This window comes from Haliotis asinina, chromosome 14 (assembly GCF_037392515.1).
Source record: "Haliotis asinina isolate JCU_RB_2024 chromosome 14, JCU_Hal_asi_v2, whole genome shotgun sequence".
Taxonomy (NCBI): Eukaryota; Metazoa; Mollusca; class Gastropoda; order Lepetellida; family Haliotidae; genus Haliotis; species Haliotis asinina.
Window position 1 is genome coordinate 26,228,348 of NC_090293.1, and position 19,329 is coordinate 26,247,676.

The window sequence follows — 19,329 nt, forward strand, 5'->3', positions numbered from 1 at the left end:
TTTGTTGTTTTTTGTGTTTGTTTTGTTGTTTTTATGTGTTTGTTTTGTGCTTGTCCTTTCAAATCTAGTAAGTAACATTTAAGAAATATTCACTAAAGTATTCACTTAAATAGATATATAAAAAGATGAGGAATTAATTAGTTTAACGGGAGACTGAATCTAAAAGGCACCTGCTTAGGAAAGAAAAGTGCAAGTGTTGATAAATTCCGACAGGTAAAAACCTAACGCTGTTTACGAAACGGGGGTTATGGGGTGGCATATTGGGTAAATAGTGGTTTGATTCCCATAGGAGCTTATTTCTGATGTACAACTACATTCACAAATGCATTCATAATGAACAGAATGGGTGGACTCATACCGTCAGTGTTCTCGTGATTAACAGAATGGCTGGAGTCAAGCCCTTAGTTGGTCTGGCAATGAACAAAGCGGGTGGAGTCAGGCCCTCAGTAGGTCTGGTAATTGACAGAATGGGTGGAGTCAGGCCTTCAGTTGGTCAGGTAATTAACAGAATGGGTGGAACCATGCCCTTAGTTGGTGTGGAAATAAACAGAATGGGTGGAGCCATGCCCTCAGTTGGTGTGGTAATTGACAGGATGGATGGAGTCGTGCTCTCAGATGGTCGGGTAATTAACAGAATGGGTGGAGGCATGCCCTTAGTTGGTCAGGGAATTTACAGAATGGGTGGAGTCAGGCCTTCAGTTGGTCAGGTAATTAACAGAATGGGTGGAACCATGCCCTCAGTTGGTCAGTTAATTAACAGAATGGGTGGAGTCATGACCTTAGTTGGTGCGGTAATTAACAGAATGGGTGGAGTCAGGCCTTTAGTTGGTGTGGTAATTAACAGAATGGGTGGAGTCAGGCCCTTAGTTGGTCTGGTAATTAACAGAATGGGTGGAGTCAGACCTTAGGTTGGTCGGGTAATTAACAGAATGGGTGGAGTCATGACCTTAGCTGATGTGGTAATTAACAGAATGGGTGGAGTCAGGCCTTCAGTTGGTCTGGTAATTAACAGAATGGGTGGAGTCAGGCCTTAAGTTGGTCGGGTAATTAACAGAATGGGTGGAGTCATGACCTTAGCTGATGTGGTAATTAACAGAATGGGTGGAGTCAGGCCTTAAGTTGGTCGGGTAATTAACAGAATGGGTGGAGTCATGACCTTAGCTGATGTGGTAATTAACAGAATGGGTGGAGTCAAGCCCTTAGTTGGTCTGGCAATGAACAAAGCGGGTGGAGTCAGGCCCTCAGTAGGTCTGGTAATTGACAGAATGGGTGGAGTCAGGCCTTCAGTTGGTCAGGTAATTAACAGAATGGGTGGAACCATGCCCTTAGTTGGTGTGGAAATAAACAGAATGGGTGGAGCCATGCCCTCAGTTGGTGTGGTAATTGACAGGATGGATGGAGTCGTGCTCTCAGATGGTCGGGTAATTAACAGAATGGGTGGAGGCATGCCCTTAGTTGGTCAGGGAATTTACAGAATGGGTGGAGTCAGGCCTTCAGTTGGTCAGGTAATTAACAGAATGGGTGGAACCATGCCCTCAGTTGGTCAGTTAATTAACAGAATGGGTGGAGTCATGACCTTAGTTGGTGCGGTAATTAACAGAATGGGTGGAGTCAGGCCTTTAGTTGGTGTGGTAATTAACAGAATGGGTGGAGTCAGGCCCTTAGTTGGTCTGGTAATTAACAGAATGGGTGGAGTCAGACCTTAGGTTGGTCGGGTAATTAACAGAATGGGTGGAGTCATGACCTTAGCTGATGTGGTAATTAACAGAATGGGTGGAGTCAGGCCTTCAGTTGGTCTGGTAATTAACAGAATGGGTGGAGTCAGGCCTTAAGTTGGTCTGGTAATTAACAGAATGGGTGGAGTCATGACCTTAGCTGATGTGGTAATTAACAGAATGGGTGGAGTCAGGCCTTAAGTTGGTCGGGTAATTAACAGAATGGGTGGAGTCATGACCTTAGCTGATGTGGTAATTAACAGAATGGGTGGAGTCAGGCCTTAAGTTGGTGCGGTGATTAACAGAATGGGTGGAGTCATGACCTTAGTTGGTGTGGTAATTAACAGAATGGGTGGAGTCAGGCCTTCAGTTGGTCTGGTAATTAACAGAATGGGTGGAGTCAGGCCTTCAGTTGGTGCAGTGATTAACAGAATGGGTGGAGTCAGGCCTTTAGTTGGTGCGGTGATTAACAGAATGGGTGGAGTCAGGCCTTCAGTTGGTCTGGTAATTAACAGAATGGGTGGAGTCAGACCTTCAGTTGGTGTGGTAATTAACAGAATGGGTGGAGTCAGGCCTTCAGTTGGTCTGGTAATTAACAGAATGGGTGGAGTCAGGCCTTTAGTTGGTGCGGTGATTAACAGAATGGGTGGAGTCAGGCCTTCAGTTGGTCTGGTAATTAACAGAATGGGTGGAGTCAGGCCTTCAGTTGGTGTGGTAATTAACAGAATGGGTGGAGTCAGGCCTTTAGTTGGTGTGGTAATTAACAGAATGGGTGGAGTCAGGCCTTAAGTTGGTCTGGTAATTAACAGAATGGGTGGAGTCATGACCTTAGCTGATGTGGTAATTAACAGAATGGGTGGAGTCAGGCCTTCAGTTGGTCTGGTAATTAACAGAATGGGTGGAGTCATGACCTTAGCTGATGTGGTAGTTAACAGAATGGGTGGAGTCAGGCCTTAAGTTGGTCTGGTAATTAACAGAATGGGTGGAGTCATGACCTTAGTTGGTGTGGTAATTAACAGAATGGGTTGAGTCAGGCCTTTAGTTGGTGCGGTGATTAACAGAATGGGTGGAGTCAGGCCTTCAGTTGGTCTGGTAATTAACAGAATGGGTGGAGTCAGGCCTTCAGTTGGTCGGGTAATTAACAGAATGGGTGGAGTCATGACCTTTGCTGATGTGGTAATTAACAGAATGGGTGGAGTCATGACCTTAGCTGATGTGGTAATTAACAGAATGGGTGGAGTCATGGCCTACAGTTGGTGTGGTAATTAGCAGAGAGCATGAATAAATTCCTCCAGTAATATGGTAACAGAGTGGTTGAGGGTCTGTATGTCTTGTGATACATTTTAGTGATCTATTATTGTGATCTATTATTAGACAGTAGATATCAGAATTATTTTCGATAATGAGTAAGATTATTACAAGAGCAACCTTTATACTTCTTCGTCTCTTCTGAATAACACGGTCTAGGGGGTTACTCTACGTCACCCGTCTTTCCTTGTGGCACCATGACGTACACATCGACCAAGGTCGCATTTACAATCGACGTACATTAATGAGTCTGAAGGAAGATTTAAAAGCGACATCTCCCTGGCAGGGAACTCGAAACCGTCAACGTTCTGATAGCCTTAATTTAGTCATTGATTTGAAACGAGAAACTATTATACCAAAACAAATATTGATTTTGATCTACTCAACGTGTAATCGAATCGAGACTTCTAGAACTCTTTCAGTCAGAGAGTTGTCATGCTGTGTTGGCTTCTAACCATAGACTCCACTGTTGCTTCGGAACGTCCATCCGGCACTGCATGTAGCTGTTTCATATGCTCTTCTCAGTGTCTATTCTCACAGTAGTACAGAACATTAGTAAACTCCATTATCGTTAATATCTATATGAACATGTCTCGATAAGGTCATTGGTCGTTTCAAGTGTGTTGTATAGGTAATATTTTACCGGCTCTCGAAATCGCCAGCGATAGCAAACGTGAATTAGTTGTACATACAGCACTCAGGCTGTCCGTTGACTTCATTCTACGATGTATATGAGTCTAGCACATGTTGATAATTTCATTTACCAAATATCCAATCCCACCATTATTCCCTCGGTAGTTCAAATCCAGACTCGTGAAGGCCCAGGTTTCACATTAAGGCGTGACGTCACACCTGGTGATGATGACATCATAGTCTGTGAACGTAATCTCTGACTCTTGCGCTCAGTTTGTATTGTCGAAAACACCGACATATCATTTAGACAAAATGTCAGTTTAGAATCCAATGAAAAGGGCGATTTCCGTCATTTTTGGAACATTGACATTTACTACTACAACAGTCACTACCTAAATGTGTCATTATTAAAGGGTCAAAGAATATGTCATTATTAAAGGGTCAAATAATATGTGGCACAGCACATGTAAAGAATTTTTTTTAAGAAATAATAGAGCAAAGAGTGTCATCATAATGGCACAAAATTCAAACAGCAATTGCAAATATCAGTTGGATTGAGCAACGGATTCAATATCTTGTATTATTCAATATCTTGCGTATCATTCAACGTCTTGTGTAATCAATATCTTACGTATCATTCAACGTCTTGTGTAATCAATATCTTACGTGTCATTCAACGTCTTGCGTAATCAATATCTTACGTATCATATCACGCGGTTATTCAATATCTTGTGTACCCTCCTCGCGGGTCCTCGTGCTCCTTATCAAGTTCATAAAGAAAGCTTGCAGAATCGCATTCCATTCCTCTACTACAGCTCTGCGAAGTCCTGATGCTGGGTGACGTGTGTACAGTTCATCCCATGCATTCTCAACTTGGTTGAGATCCAGCGAGCATGCTGACCACTCCATCCGTTCTACACCCTGCTGCCGAAGGAATTCCGTGACAATCATGGTCCAATGAAAGCCACAGCGTTGTCATCTTGTAGTAAACAGGGTCGACAATAAAAGCCATGCATTGCTTGCCGGAGTGGCACTGCTATATCTCGTCCCGTAAAGCTGTCTGGAGTTACGCCTGCCCAAAAAATGACCGACCGAGCAGCTGTATCTGTGATTCGCTGTCCATTATGACGATACATCCACTGCAGACCATGGAAGGACATATTGAATCCGCATTCTTCTGTGAAGAGCAGACAAGGCCACTGACGTTGATTCTAGCAGCCATGATGTGCACTCCATCTCAAACACGTCTGATGTTAGTAGAGGACAAACTGCATCGGAGCCCGGCTGATCATAAAAGTCGACGAATGATGCTCCTGAATGTCCTTAAATTGTTAACTTTAAAGATCTACTGCGTTAAGGAACCTGTTATGGAACTCAGTGTTGATTATTTGCCTGTCGTCTCGGACTGTTGACTTGGTCGACGCGGATATTCCACTGACCTATTGACTTGAACTCTCTGCCACAGTGTACCAAGAGTACTCCCACTGAAATGGAGCCGTGATGATCCAGGGTAGAATAGCCCTTCAGCAGCCCATGCTCACAAAAGGCGACTACGCTTGTCGTAAGAGGCGACTAACGGGAGCGGGTGGTCAGGCTCGCTGACATGGTCGACTCATGTTATTGGTTCCCACTTGCGCAGATCGATGCTCATGTTGTTGATCACTGTATTGTCTGGTCCAGAGTCGATTATTTACAGACCGCCTCCATATAGCTGGAATATTGCTAAGTGCGTCGTTCAACTAAACCCACTCACTCACATTGAAACTTAGCGCTGAGTTTGTCCAGATTCCAAAAAGCCTACACACACACACACACACCTTTCAACAGGTCTAAAAAGACCCGTTTCATTATTTAAGCTGCGATTTCAAACAGGTACCCGAGCAGTGAACGACAGTGAAAAAGCATCAATGCATGTGCATTGCCCTCCACTTCCCATGGATAACGCGACTTGCACGTGCAAATCATTGACATTACGTGGCATTTTTATTTTGACAGTTTGAATAAATAATGTGCCATTTGTAACAAAATGTATCGGACGTAAAAGAACGTAATACTGACATTATAACGGTCTGGTGTATTTTACAAACTTATACGAAAGTTTTAAAACATACAGATGAATATCTTTCCAACAAAAACGAAGATTTTACACCTTTAGGGAAATGTTACCAATAGCTTGACCCTTCATTATTGACGCCGAGTATATAGAGAGCCTGATTTCAAACTATGCGGCTCACTAAAAGCACTTTGAGCAGCTCTCTGGGGCTAGAGACCACTGCTGAATATTATGACACGTTACGGATTTGATAACCCCCGAATCTCTACATTTGCTACGCGTGCAGTATGATAACATGGTCTACGATTTACCGTGCGATCTTGGTAGGAATCGTAGATTGCTGCGGCCTACGATGTTTGTATTCACATTGCCTGTGAACATCGTGCCATTTCTGAGCAGGCCAGGGCAAATTCTGCTGCTCGGAGATTGTGCAATTTCACTGCAGTTGCCACGCATTCTCCGTATCGTCCTTCGGAAATCGTACGGAGTCCGTGCCGCTACCGTGAAGGGGTTGCGTGCGTCCGAGACTCCGGTATGAGGATCTCTGTGTGTATACATCATCACGCACAACTTCATATTTTTTTCGGGGCGGCTGAGTAGCATACAGGTTAAAGCGTTAGCTCGTCACGCCTGATACAGGTGTTCGATTCTGCACATGGGTACAATGGGTGAATCCCATTTCTGGTATCCCTCGCCATGCTATAGCTGGAATATGCGGCGGAGTAAAACCAAACAAACTCATATTTTTGCTAGTATTTGACGATCGCACATTCAACAAAGCAGAACTGGTGGAGATGACCAATACATCGTCATCTGGTAGACCCTCTCACGGCGCTTCATTGCCATGATTTGGGAGCTGTGGCGTTGCCGCCTGATGCCTGCTCAATATCACGGGTACTGCATGGGCAGTGAGCGGATATCGTACGACTGTCTAACGAGTCTAATTTGAGTTTACCCCCATGTGCAAAGAAACATCGGGCATTTGTAGCACGATCAGCGTGAGGACTCCGCGCAATGTCCGTGAGGGTTTTATGCAATGCCTTCTGCGACATGTCTGCGGGCTTATGATTTTTTTTAAAAATTGCATACCTTCCGGCGAAACGAAATCGCAGAAGCCGCCGTGCCATTGAATCCGTATGAAAATATCACGACCCCTGCCTCCGCACGGACATGGAGATACCGTTGACCAAATGCAATGACAAGGCATAAGGTATCAAGATCTCTCCATGGCACACATCTAACATCTTCACCTTAATAATTCCCCTCTGATTATACTTATTGAAGGACTTGATGCGCAAGGTAGTTCCCAGGCGTTTTCTTAAGTAGTGACTGAGTTTTTAATTTTACGCCGCGTTTACCAATATTCCAGCAATATCGCAGCGTGGGACACCAGGAAATGGGCTTCACACATTGTACCCATGTGGGGACTTGAACCCGGGTCTTCGGCATGACGAGCGAACGCTTTAACCACTAGGCTACGCCACCGCCCCTTCTTAAGTAGAATACTCCGCAACCTGTTTCATAAGCTGGTTTCAGTTCGAGAATATAATACGACAAAATCCACAAAAAATCAACTGTAATGATACTTCTGTTGTTATTTTTACACGTGGGTAATAAATAGCTCGCTTGGTCATATGCACTTTACTCGCGATCGTTTCGCAGAACTGGTATCTATGACAACTGGTGTAATATTCCATATATACACTCATCTTTTCGCGAACACCTCGTATCATCACTGCTTGCCAGCGGTTCTTAGTATACTCTTCAAAAAGAGTAAGAGAACCTGAACTTTCAATTTGGATAGGAAGTGTAAACGTTGAGAAAACGTTTCAAGTACAGATATCTTACTAACGCACCACCATTTCCATCACCATTACCACCCCTAAACACAATGCATATTGCTGGAATATTGCCAAGTGTGGCGTTAAACAACAAACCAACAAACAAAATAAATCAAAATATAGACAGTGACACAGTGACTGTGCTCTCAAACATTTCACATCCTGGTTGCAGCCAGTTGTGATTCTCTTGGTTTCTATTTCCTTCGCGGTGATGATAACACTAACGCGCTAAATCCACACTGACAGCATGCTCGTAGCGCAAAAATAGGAATTTTTGTTTAAAAAGTATAGAAAAGGTGTGTCTTTAGTTTTGGCTTAACTGTTAATGTGTGACTGTTGGTCTTGTTCTAAGTCGAGCTGGTAACTCGTGCCAGTTCATTGTGGCCGCCACCTTAAATGAGCGAAAACCATAGGATTTCAACTTCCATTTTTGAATTTGAAGTAAGTTTTTGGAGCGAAACTATCTGCATGGAAGAAATGGTTTTGACAATTCTTCGAGATAGGCCGAAGTCGTGCCTAGAATGCACTGGTAGACAACAGTGAAACCTTTCAAGTCCAGTCTATCTAACGCTAGTGTAACTGTATTAGAACTTTGGTCCTTTGCTTGCAATACGTATGCTTTTTGTATGCATTGTGATTCAAATTATTGAATCATAGATTGAATTGGCAGTCAGCTAGTTGCAAATGAAGAACATCATTTGATAACCGGAACTCCCTCTCCCCCGCCCCCAACACACACACCCCCGGCATCATAGGTTTGTATGTAATATTTTAATGTCTTGATAGTTATAGTAATTTCAACAATGAGCTCCTTGGCCTTGTACCATATAAAGTAATAGTCATATTCACTTATCATTTATGTGGTAATGAAGAGATTTCAAATGATTCTGTGGCATCTGATGAAACGAATTTCTTTTGGGTTTCCACAAACAGTGACAATAAACGTATGTACACATCGCGTCAAATCGCTCTGCATTTGTACATATTTTGCACATCAGTACTTCCGTCGGCGAAAGTGTCTTTCACGTGTGCATACTCATATAACCTCTGCTTATTTTTAGCGATGTCTATCTATGAATGGCATCAAATCTGTTCATATAAAAGATTTATAAGACGTTCACTCTTGTGGACGTCTTCCAATCTTGTGGATGCCTGCATGTTTTGGACATAGCGAGGCAAAATAAAGTGAAGCGATTATTTAATGTAATCAGAGATTGCATAGCCATATTCAAATCTTATCACATTTATTGAAACTTTATTCATTCCTCAAACGGTTTTTTAAAAGAAATCTGAGAAATTTTGTCCAAAACAATTTCGTTCTTTTGCAACCACACGACGGCTTAAAATGAAAACAGATACAGTTGGCTGCTGTGTAGTTTGCGAAAACTTCTTGTGGCCCCAAAAGGACTTTTGTAATTGGCTCTGTTAAGACTAGTACAAGCTGAAATTATCCATATTACGATACACTTGTCACATTTATATTGTGTGGCCCATCATAGGCCCTGATCTTACTTCATTACTTCTAGTCTCACGACTCACGCTAACTCGTATTAATATTAAGATAAACATTAGGGATAAGACGTGTTATCCTACACTGCTAAGTAGTGTGCAAAGATAATCTGTTCCAAACAATATTTTTCTGAATAATGTCCTGGTCGCTTTTAATCCTAGATGAATCTGTTTCGGCAAGTTAGTCAAGACTCACATCTAGACGTGATACACACTTAGAGTTAATTGCAAAAATAAGACTTAAAGTATAGTTAAGGTGGTAGATCTAGTCTTTCTCTTCTATTGTCCGGCCCCGTTCCACAAAACGATCGTTGTGCTGTGACTATCGTAAACATATGTTACAGTTAAGACATTACATCTACACGTCTCGCCCTATTGGCTGGTAGTACAAAGCAGTCAGCGAAACGACAGTCGTAGGTCTGTGTTAAGGGTTACGTTAAGCTGGAATCCTGTTCTCAAAACGTTCGTAGCCTTACGAATTCTTAACTTTAATCGTAGCCAAGATGTTAAGAATTGGCTTAAGAATTACGAACGTTTCGAGAATAGCTAGCGTGTACTATTCCTAATAATACATAACATAACAAATTCACTCTTACCTTCTCATGCAACACGTTGGATTGCAGGGATAAATTTATGATAAAACAATTAATCATGGACTTTTTAATTTTCCTAAAATTATGTGAACAGAACTTTTACTCCATTACTCCGTGTTTCAAAGCCAGCCATGGCAACGTTGTAGAAAACAACAAAATAGCGTTACGACTGATGCGGGCCTGCGTTATGGTGTAGAAGTTTACTTTCAGCAATGGCACACAGTCCTCCGATCTACAAAGCGAACCTAGCGCTAAGACGATCGTAACTCCATAAATTCAAGAGAGTCCTGGCGCTGGTTGTTTTGTGCAACAACACCCAGGCCTCAATGAAACACAGCCATCTTTCGTTCGACTTTCTTTTTTTAAAGGTCAGGCCATGATTGAGCAGATCCTGTAAAGAAGCCTTTACACGTAACATCGACATGGCGTATTCGACTTAAAACATACACTCACATAACACCGATAACCATGTAATTTTGTACATTTCATAGAGATGAAGCATATATGTTCGAGAAAAGTATGTGATAAAATGTCACAGTGTGTATATGTATGTTTATGTTAACAGAAACGAATATGTTTTGCAAATATATCGTGTTCTTATATTTATATCATCGTTATAACGGTAGGAACACCTGGGTGCCATGCTCTACACCTGTAATCAAGACTTTCAGAACTCACTGCCTTCACTTAACTTAGACAATAGGTCAGTGTGGGATTCTCCAAGCATAAAAAATGAAATCCCATAATCCACAGTCAGCGATGTTCCACGTACACATGCAGACACAAATATGTCACCAGTCCCTCTTCCATAATAGTACAAATACCTGGATGTCTTATCTCCATCTCTTGAATCTGACAAGGTAACACATAACCCTAGTACAGAAAACGTCAGTCCCCAGCACACCTTCACGAACAGGTAAATCCATGTACGATCTCCATATGGCGCTGTAAAAGAGAATACTAGTCTCCAATTATTCTTACCTGCAGGTAGAACCAGACAGAAAAGAGTGTTCTTCATCCGTAAGTTCATTTCACCTGAAAAGGTGAGAATCGTCAATGTCGACTGCTGCGACAGGTATTGTAAGAACAGAACAAAACTAACTGGAATTAATTATCGCGCTGGCTACAACTGTCTCTCTACAATAATACACGCTGTCTGTCGTGGACGGCCTTAACAGAAAAGCATCTCTTAACCGTCGCCATGGTACAACATAATAACAGAGCAGCCCTCCAATCAACACACCTGGGGCTCATCACATGGGAGCGTATTGATGACAGAGATGTTATATGCGTATATCATTGAATGCAATTACCCGTGCAGCTCCCACGATCCCGAAACACGTTACAATGAAAAATTGCAGTGGAGCATAACATTAAGGTGTCATCGCTCAAAACTGTCGAGACATACAATGATATACAAAAACTGTGAAGTAACTTTGTCAATCTTCGTGCTAATACCTCGCCAGCCGCAGCTGGTCGCCGTGACTTCTATCTCTGCATTTGAGTGGCTTGAAGGTAAGGACTTGTAAGAGAAAGACACTGTTGAAACATAGATAATCTATAAAGTAGAATATGTTCAGTTAGGAAGTATTAATACGTAAACAATTGGACAGGGGGATACCACAACCTCTGATTTTTCATGGTATCCGCGATCTTGGAATGTCGACGAAAGCTATTCAAGCCAACGATGTAAATAAGATACAAAAGGTCGTCATGCCTTTAGTCAAGCTATTGTGAGCGATTCCGCAAACTCTGACAGAGTTGACGCGACAGAGCTGACGAGTTTTTTGCTGGTGACATCAGATACGGAGCCATGGTGTAGTCCAGTTGTTAGAGTGTTCGTTCGTCACGCTGAAGACCTGGCTTCGACTCCCCACACAAGTAAAATGTGTGAAGCCCATTTCTGGGGTCCCCCGGTGTAAGATTTCTGGAATATTGCGAAACGGGGTAAAACCATACTCTCTTATCTCTCACTCACAAAAATGGGATGCACATCATCACATAGAAACTTCGCTTTTTATTGTTTGTTGTTTAACACCGCAATCAAGAATACCCTTGCTATGTGACGACGAACTGTAAATAAACAACCCAATGACTGACATCATGAGCATCGCCACTGGGATATGATAACATGTGTCAACCAAGTCTGCGAGATTGGCCACCTGATCGCGTTAGTCGCCTCTTACGACAAGCGTTTTAGCCTTTTATGGCAAGCATGGGTTGCTGAAGGCCTTTTCTACCAGGGACATTCAATTGTTATAGCATTTACACTGTAATGTCATTTCAGCCAACATTTCATGGTGTTAATGAGCGGTGGTGTAACCTGTTATGGAAGGCTTCGCTTGTAACACCGAAGACGGGTGTGATTACCAACCCGATGCAATGTGTAAGTCTAGGACTGCACGGTATATCGCAACACGCTTTTCAAACTATACCCATTGCAATATCCTTTCTGAGAACCGATATGTTGGGTAATGAACATATGAAGTTCTTGTGATTATCTTTATGGTTTAAATCAAACTCTACACATACTGCCATTGACTACAAAAGTGTCCTTCGTTATTCAATGACAAAACGGCATACTGTAATGCTATAAATTGTATGAAAAAAGAGAAATAGAATCCTTCACTACGCAACCTCATTGTGGTATTGCTGTTATCAGAATCCTGAAAACATGCTTAAGGACTTGTAATGTAGTAAACAGGATAGACAAGCACAATTCTTGTCACTCCCTGTCAAACACCTAAGTTCCCAATATAGCGCAATACGGGAACCTGAATCGCAATGTATTGCAATGCAATTTACTTATCGATACACAGTCCTAGTGATGTCCATTTTCTGGCATATTACTAAACGCATATTACTCACTCACTCAGTCACTCACCCATGTTGCTCGTTAAAGGCGATCAAATACAAAGGCGGTCATGCACTTTGAGCAATCTAAGCAAATGTCACCATGACATCATGACATCATGTCATCGTGGATCGCTGCTCAAAATATCGATCACAGAGTCCCTGGATAAGCTGTATTGCAGGCGGTAAACAAAACAACACACACATGAGTACCAGAAGGCTTTCATTATGTCATAATAATATCGAGTATTACTGACTGAGCAAGTGAGTATGTATTGATTACCATCACATTCCGCTATGCTAGATATTCGTGATATATCACCGATACGGTGTTGCAAATATCACAACCCTGTTTCCGAAATCCTACGTCAACGCAAAGTAACTAATGCGAGAGGTCCATTTGTAGAGGTGGTCAAGTTACCATTGCCACTCTGCTAATGGCAATTTTCAATACCATAGTCGTCCAGTCTGAAAGGCATGGCGGCAAGGGGAAATTATTGCCCTGAGAGACTGAGTGCTTATTGTTTTTTATCTCGACATTAAAACCCGGAAGCCCAGAACGGTGGGTAATGATGAATACTAAATAAAGAAAGGACAATAAGATGACCAAGGATGAGGTCACAAAACAGACTACTTCCTATATTCAATAGAAACCAGGGGATCTAACATTCTTGGTATGGCGGTCTGAATAGTGTGGTCAGGTCACCAAAGTAAGTGAGTGGGTTTAGATTTACGCCGATTTTCGCAGTATTCCCACATGGCATCCATGTTAGGACACGAACCCGGGCCTCCGTCGTGACGAGCGAATGCTTCAACCACTAGGCTACCCCACCGCTCCACTTCACCATAGTAGTGACTATGATAGAGTATGGTAGTGCACACCGATACATTAAAGAGTGGATTACTGAGATCAGTTGTACAATGGTTCCATGCGATCAAGTTAATGTATGATATCTGGTTGGTTGCTTTGATATTAAGCACAAAATCTACCGACCCCATTGGTCGGTTCTCATGGGAGACCAAATCTATCCCGGATTTTCACGGGTACTGCTTTTCAGGTAAATGGTAGTGTGAAACTTCTGTTCGATGGTTATCTGATAGGTGTAAACGAAGGACAAATGTAAACTGGGTGCTGTCTAACTCTGTCAAAACCATCATCATGCTGAATCATAAGTATGATTTTGCGTCGCCCACCAATATCACGGCAGGGAAGAACAAAAATGAGCTTCACACATTGTACACTTGCGGGGAATCGAACCCGGGTCTTCAGCGTGACGGGCGAACCACTTGGCTAACCCTTGGTAAACCTTAAACAGCGCCGAAACAATTCATGCACTCACCTTATCCGAAACTTCATTCAAATAATTTGTTCAACGTACATGTGCGCTGAATGCCTGGTTTGTTTATCTATTCAAACAAACATTATCAGTAAATACTACTAATATCAAACGCATCAGACTGCACTTTAAAATATCTATACTTTCCATGTTCTAAATATTTATTTCATTCATTTTTTAACTCGCATGCTACCTAGTTGCTAATAGGTACCTAAGGCGTTTTAGTTTTTAAAATCAATAAACTTTTAAACACACATTTCATTATTTCCAACATTGCATGGTTCACAGAGTAGTAAAATAATTTCTTATTGAAGTTTTTTTTATTATTATACAACTATATAATTTTCACTTAGAGTTACCCACCAAGGATAACCCTTTGCAAACAATTGCAAGAATAAATTATGGGTAGCAAGACCGGCCTCAGAATTTTTAGTTGCATGAAAAGAAGCCCCAAAATAATATATACTTTGAATCTCGATTTCTGTTTTTGTTTTTTGTTTTTTGTTTTGTTTTTGTTTTTTTGTGTGTGTGTGAAAAGTCAGGATATTGCTGTGTACTTGAAATGAAGGGCACAAGTAATCACTTCTTATAAAAGGTTAAATAACTACATTTATCCCAATAGATCAGACACATGGCTGACACAGCTTGATAATGTCCAGTCGCCGAAGAAAAGTCCTCTCATCTTTCATTACGAACAACCGAGGCTGTCAATCGATAACGTCAGGTAACTTCTACAGGTGGTTGTCATGGTTACGTAGAAACGTTTTCGATTCAATTTGATCGATAAAAGATAGTAAAATACTGAGCCAAACGTTTCTAACAGTGTTGCGACCCAAGTGACTGTTTGGTGGCTTGAGAATGCGTGGCCTATTTTAAGATAACGGTAAATCGATCCGTTATACCAAATGATTCACACTGATGAGTGATGGGTATATCTAGGTTGAAATGCATCTATGGTGAAGTCGGCAGTAAGAGGCACAGTGAACATATATATTACAATACAACACAAAAGAACGCCTCTGTGTGGTTTGCAAGCAGTGCGTTTACAAAACGCATGCTTACATGTGTCTAGCAAGTCAAAAGGTCACAGGCACTGAAACATACATGCTACTCGAGATTAAATACCTGTATAACAAAATATACAGGTCCATCTTTAAAAAGACAGACAGGCAAAATATTTTCATTTTGCTGTCACATGAATCTACATATCAATTAAAATGGCAGTAGTTTAATAACATAAAACATTCAAACATACCAGATGGCCAATGAGATACTAGACAATATGCGTATAAAATGTATAAACATTAAGGGAGCATCACACATGAAAGAATTAGGAAAATATGTTTATTCAATATATTATTGGACTGATAACCTACTGCGATACGTACTTCTAACTAACGCGGCCAGTGGATTAGCAATATGTTCTGTCTGTGACCACAGTGTAGTTTACCTAGCACGCAACGGTGCCATCTTGGCAGATCTAAGTTGTGTGTGGTTCTCGAGTAACGGTGTTCTTAAACTGTCTACCTGTGCGAAATTTATTATCGATGACGTTTTCCTGGATATTCCACAGTTCCCGTAACCATTCCTGATGATCTAACAGCTGTATGTGTTGAAATGGCAAAGTCAGTTGACTACTAGGCATGTGGAGCAGATCTCGCACCGTTGGATGAAACGATTGTCAAAACAAGATGACACTGTGTTGTCCCATGATTTGGCTAAACGACTAGAGCGGCTGGTAATAACAGAAGGCAAACTGTTGTAGGCTAACCCGCCGAGTAATGCGAACATATCAAGCCCTGCTTATGACAAGCAAGAATTGCGTGAATATGTTGATGAACTAACTTGGTGAATACATAGATTTAAGAGACGATCAACTCTGCTACACAGTGCATTAACAATACATTATTTTAAATATACAGAGAAAGAGAGAGAAAGAGAGAGAGGGGGAGGGGGAGGGAGAGGGAGAGAGGTGTACATGGTGGTGAATATGTTGCAGATCAATAATTTCTGCAGAATTATCAAATAATTAGGTAGAGGGGAAGTGTAATGAAATGCAGTACGGAAAAGGCGGAAATAGAAGACTAGGCCTGGTTTCACTCAATTACTGTATTGTCCACGTATCCACTTGGGATATATTCTGCAACAGCGACGGTTGAGGCCATTAAGTATTGCCTTTATGTCTTTTTCGAAGGTTAATGTGTCTTTTTCGAAGGTTAATGTGTCCCCCGTCCGTCTATATTTCATGTAGAGTGTATTTGAGCATTTAGTATTTATTTGTGTGTGTGCGTGCGTGTCTGTATATGTGTGTGTGTGTGTCTGTATGTGTGTGTGTGTATGTGTGTGTGTGTGTGTGTGTGTGTGTGTGTGTTTTCTATTGTTCAAAGTAAATATCGCCAGGCCTTATCCTGTCCCTAGCTTTATCCGACCATGAATTTCTTTATCCTGTCCCAAACGTTATATAACCACCAGGCTTTATGCAATCCCAAACTTAACCCTACTCCCATCAGGCTTTATCTTGTCTCAAGTTTAATCCTGCGAGCAGACTTTATCCTGTTCCCAGCTACATTTCGCCATCAGACTTTATCCTGTTCCCAGCTACATTTCGCCATCAGACTTTATCCTGTTCCCAGCTACATTTCGCCATCAGACTTTATCCTGTTCCCAGCTACATTTCACCATCAGACTTTATCCTGTTCCCATCTACATTTCGCCATCAGACTTTATCCTGTTCCCAGCTACATTTCACCATAAGACTTTATCCTGTTCCCAGCTACATTTCACCATCAGACTTTATCCTGTTCCCAGCTACATTTCACCATCAGACTTTATCCTGTTCCCAGCTACATTTCGCCATCAGACTTTATCCTGTTCCCAGCTACATTTCGCCATCAGACTTTATCCTGTTCCCAGCTACAATTCGCCATCAGACTTTATCCTGTTCCCAGCTACATTTTGCCATCAGACTTTATCCTGTTCCCAGCTACATTTCACCATCAGACTTTATCCTGTTCCCAGCTACATTTCACCATCAGACTTTATCCTGTTCCCATCTACATTTCGCCATCAGACTTTATCCTGTTCCCAGCTACATTTCACCATCAGACTTTATCCTTTTCCCAGCTACATTTCCCCATCAGACTTTATCCCGTCCAAATCCGCGCCGCACATGGGACAAACTGTTTCTTATCCAAGAAAGTCATTGAAAATAAACTGAAAATACATTGAAAATAATAATGACTTCAAACCACCGACGCTCCACCGTTCCGAACAGCGGACATCGAAACACAGGGAAATGTCAGCAACAGAACAAGGACAGATATACCACTCAAAAGAGTCTGTCGTTGTTGTTGTTGCTGTTGTCATTGTTGTTGTCGTTGTCGTTGTATATGATCGGTCTGCTTGGATTTGGTTGAGAAAACATAAAGATATCATTCAAAATACATGCAAGTACACATTATCTCTTCTGATAAGTATATCGTTTTAGGATAGAAATATCTCGCGTTGGGTGACAACGGTATATGTGTGAACCCTTGATATAATTAAATTAACAATTAAATATAACGATTATATTAACAGACACCAAACCAAAAGGTCATGAAATGCAAAATCAATCATTTTTGTTGGTTTAACCCACTTGTTGTGGCAACCTGATCTATATATGGGTTTCACTGTTTTGTGAAGAATGCAAGACCACACAGAATGTAGTATTGCCCCGTTACTACATCCAGTAGTAAAACAACCCCGGGGTTAGATCAATTTTTACCGTCGTCCAAACAGCAATAAATGTGGTCTTGTTTGACTGAAACAAATCATCACTACTGGTCTTCTTTGTCTGTTTTTCCCTTGCATTAAAAATCACACATCCCATCTCTTATCGATTATTTTCCGATGTCTAACGTTAATAGTGTCATTGATGAGGCGATCTGAGATAAAGACTGTCACAGTGATATTGTACTGACAGTTATATTCAGTATGTAGTTGATAGTTAAGCATTACATGATGACATTGCGCAAACGGAAACCTATGGTATAACCAGTCCACATAAATGTCATGCCATGTATAATATAAACAGAGTATGAAAACAGGTGATGAAACAGAATCACGATGTATATTTGGTTATTTGTTGATAAAATGAGCCACTGCGACCCCATGTTTACCCGAAGACGTATTGGAAGTGCAATCGTGTAGATATCGATTGGCATTCTATTCTTTTTATCGTAACGATGTGTTGAAGACTTAATATCCGGTAACCACGTCTGACACACTTTAGTTTAATATTTCTGTCTTTGCATGGGACATCAAAGATGCGATTCACCATTCTGTCGTTGTGACAAATGTATATATGTGGCATCTTATGACAGGACCTGTGAACATCTGAGCTAGAATTGGTCTTTAGAGTAACACATGCTTGTCGTAACAGGCAGATAACGGGATTGAATGGTGAGACTCGGTGGCTTGGTTGACACATGTCATCGTATCCCAGTTGTGTAGACCGATGCTCATGCTGTTGATCAATGGAGTGCCCGGTGAAGACTCGGTGTTTACTGGCTGCCGCCATATAGCTGAAATAATATTGGGTGCGGCGTAAAACTAACTCACTCACTCAGCGAATGAATCTTTCTGATCATCACCTTTCTCATTTTCACAGTGAGTGATGTAGGCCGGTGTGTCTACATGCTAATTCAGCATGCGGAAGCAAATCATGAGCTGTACGTTGCACGTTTATTCTGGCTATCGTGTTGCATCACTCATGCAGTCAATTACAACTGAAGTAATTTCGCAATGTTGTGAAACAGTATGACTTCATTCTATTTAAAGGCTGCCTTTGGTAAACCACAGAAATATATTCTGCACTGACGTATTGTTTACACTCTACTGCGTTCAGACTGACATGCACTAACCACACCCAAGAAAATACACACGCATATTTGATCAAACAAGTTGTTCGTATGTGGCGTAAAATCATACTTATAATACTCACTGGAAGGGTAGTATCGGATTGTCGTCCTACAAAGGAAGCTGAAGGTGTCAAGCGTAACTAAGGCGGGACAACGCGACAACGGGATGCAATTCAACGCTGTGAACCATTGTCGCACTTGGAGTGTAAATGTTAAAAGCTGTTCACTGGTCACGAGGGGGCATCCATTGATGTACACTCGATGTTTGTTTATGTTCCCCTCGCTCTTCGGTACATTCTAAGTTTTTTCACTGATCACGGGGGGACCATGTGTTGAAGTACCCTGGATGTTGGGGTTATTTTTTCAGACTTTTTGCTGGTCTATTTCTCTTTGCAGAATTTCCGCCCATCCTCTCAAAAATATAAAAAAATGGAATACATGTAGTTCACAGAAGTTAAACCTAGGATATAGGTAATTCTTGACACATGCCCTGGTTTTATATGTATTTGTTTCGGACACTACCGTAGGAACAGAAACGCTCAAGCTCGCCATATAAGCTCACCACACACATGCTTATCATATGGAC

At 41.6% G+C, this 19,329-nt stretch overlaps 1 protein-coding gene across 1 annotated transcript in view; it reads right to left on the bottom strand.

The window, feature by feature from the left end:
* The window catches only part of LOC137261715 (serine-rich adhesin for platelets-like), a 114,162-nt gene extending 103,326 nt beyond the window's left edge, over positions 1 to 10,836 (bottom strand). The window contains exon 1 of the mRNA XM_067799499.1: positions 10,634 to 10,836. Coding sequence (XP_067655600.1) covers positions 10,634 to 10,682 — 49 coding nt within the window. The 5' untranslated portion in view covers positions 10,683 to 10,836. The remainder of the gene's footprint in view (positions 1 to 10,633) is intronic.
* Between the last annotated feature and the right edge of the window lie 8,493 nt (positions 10,837 to 19,329).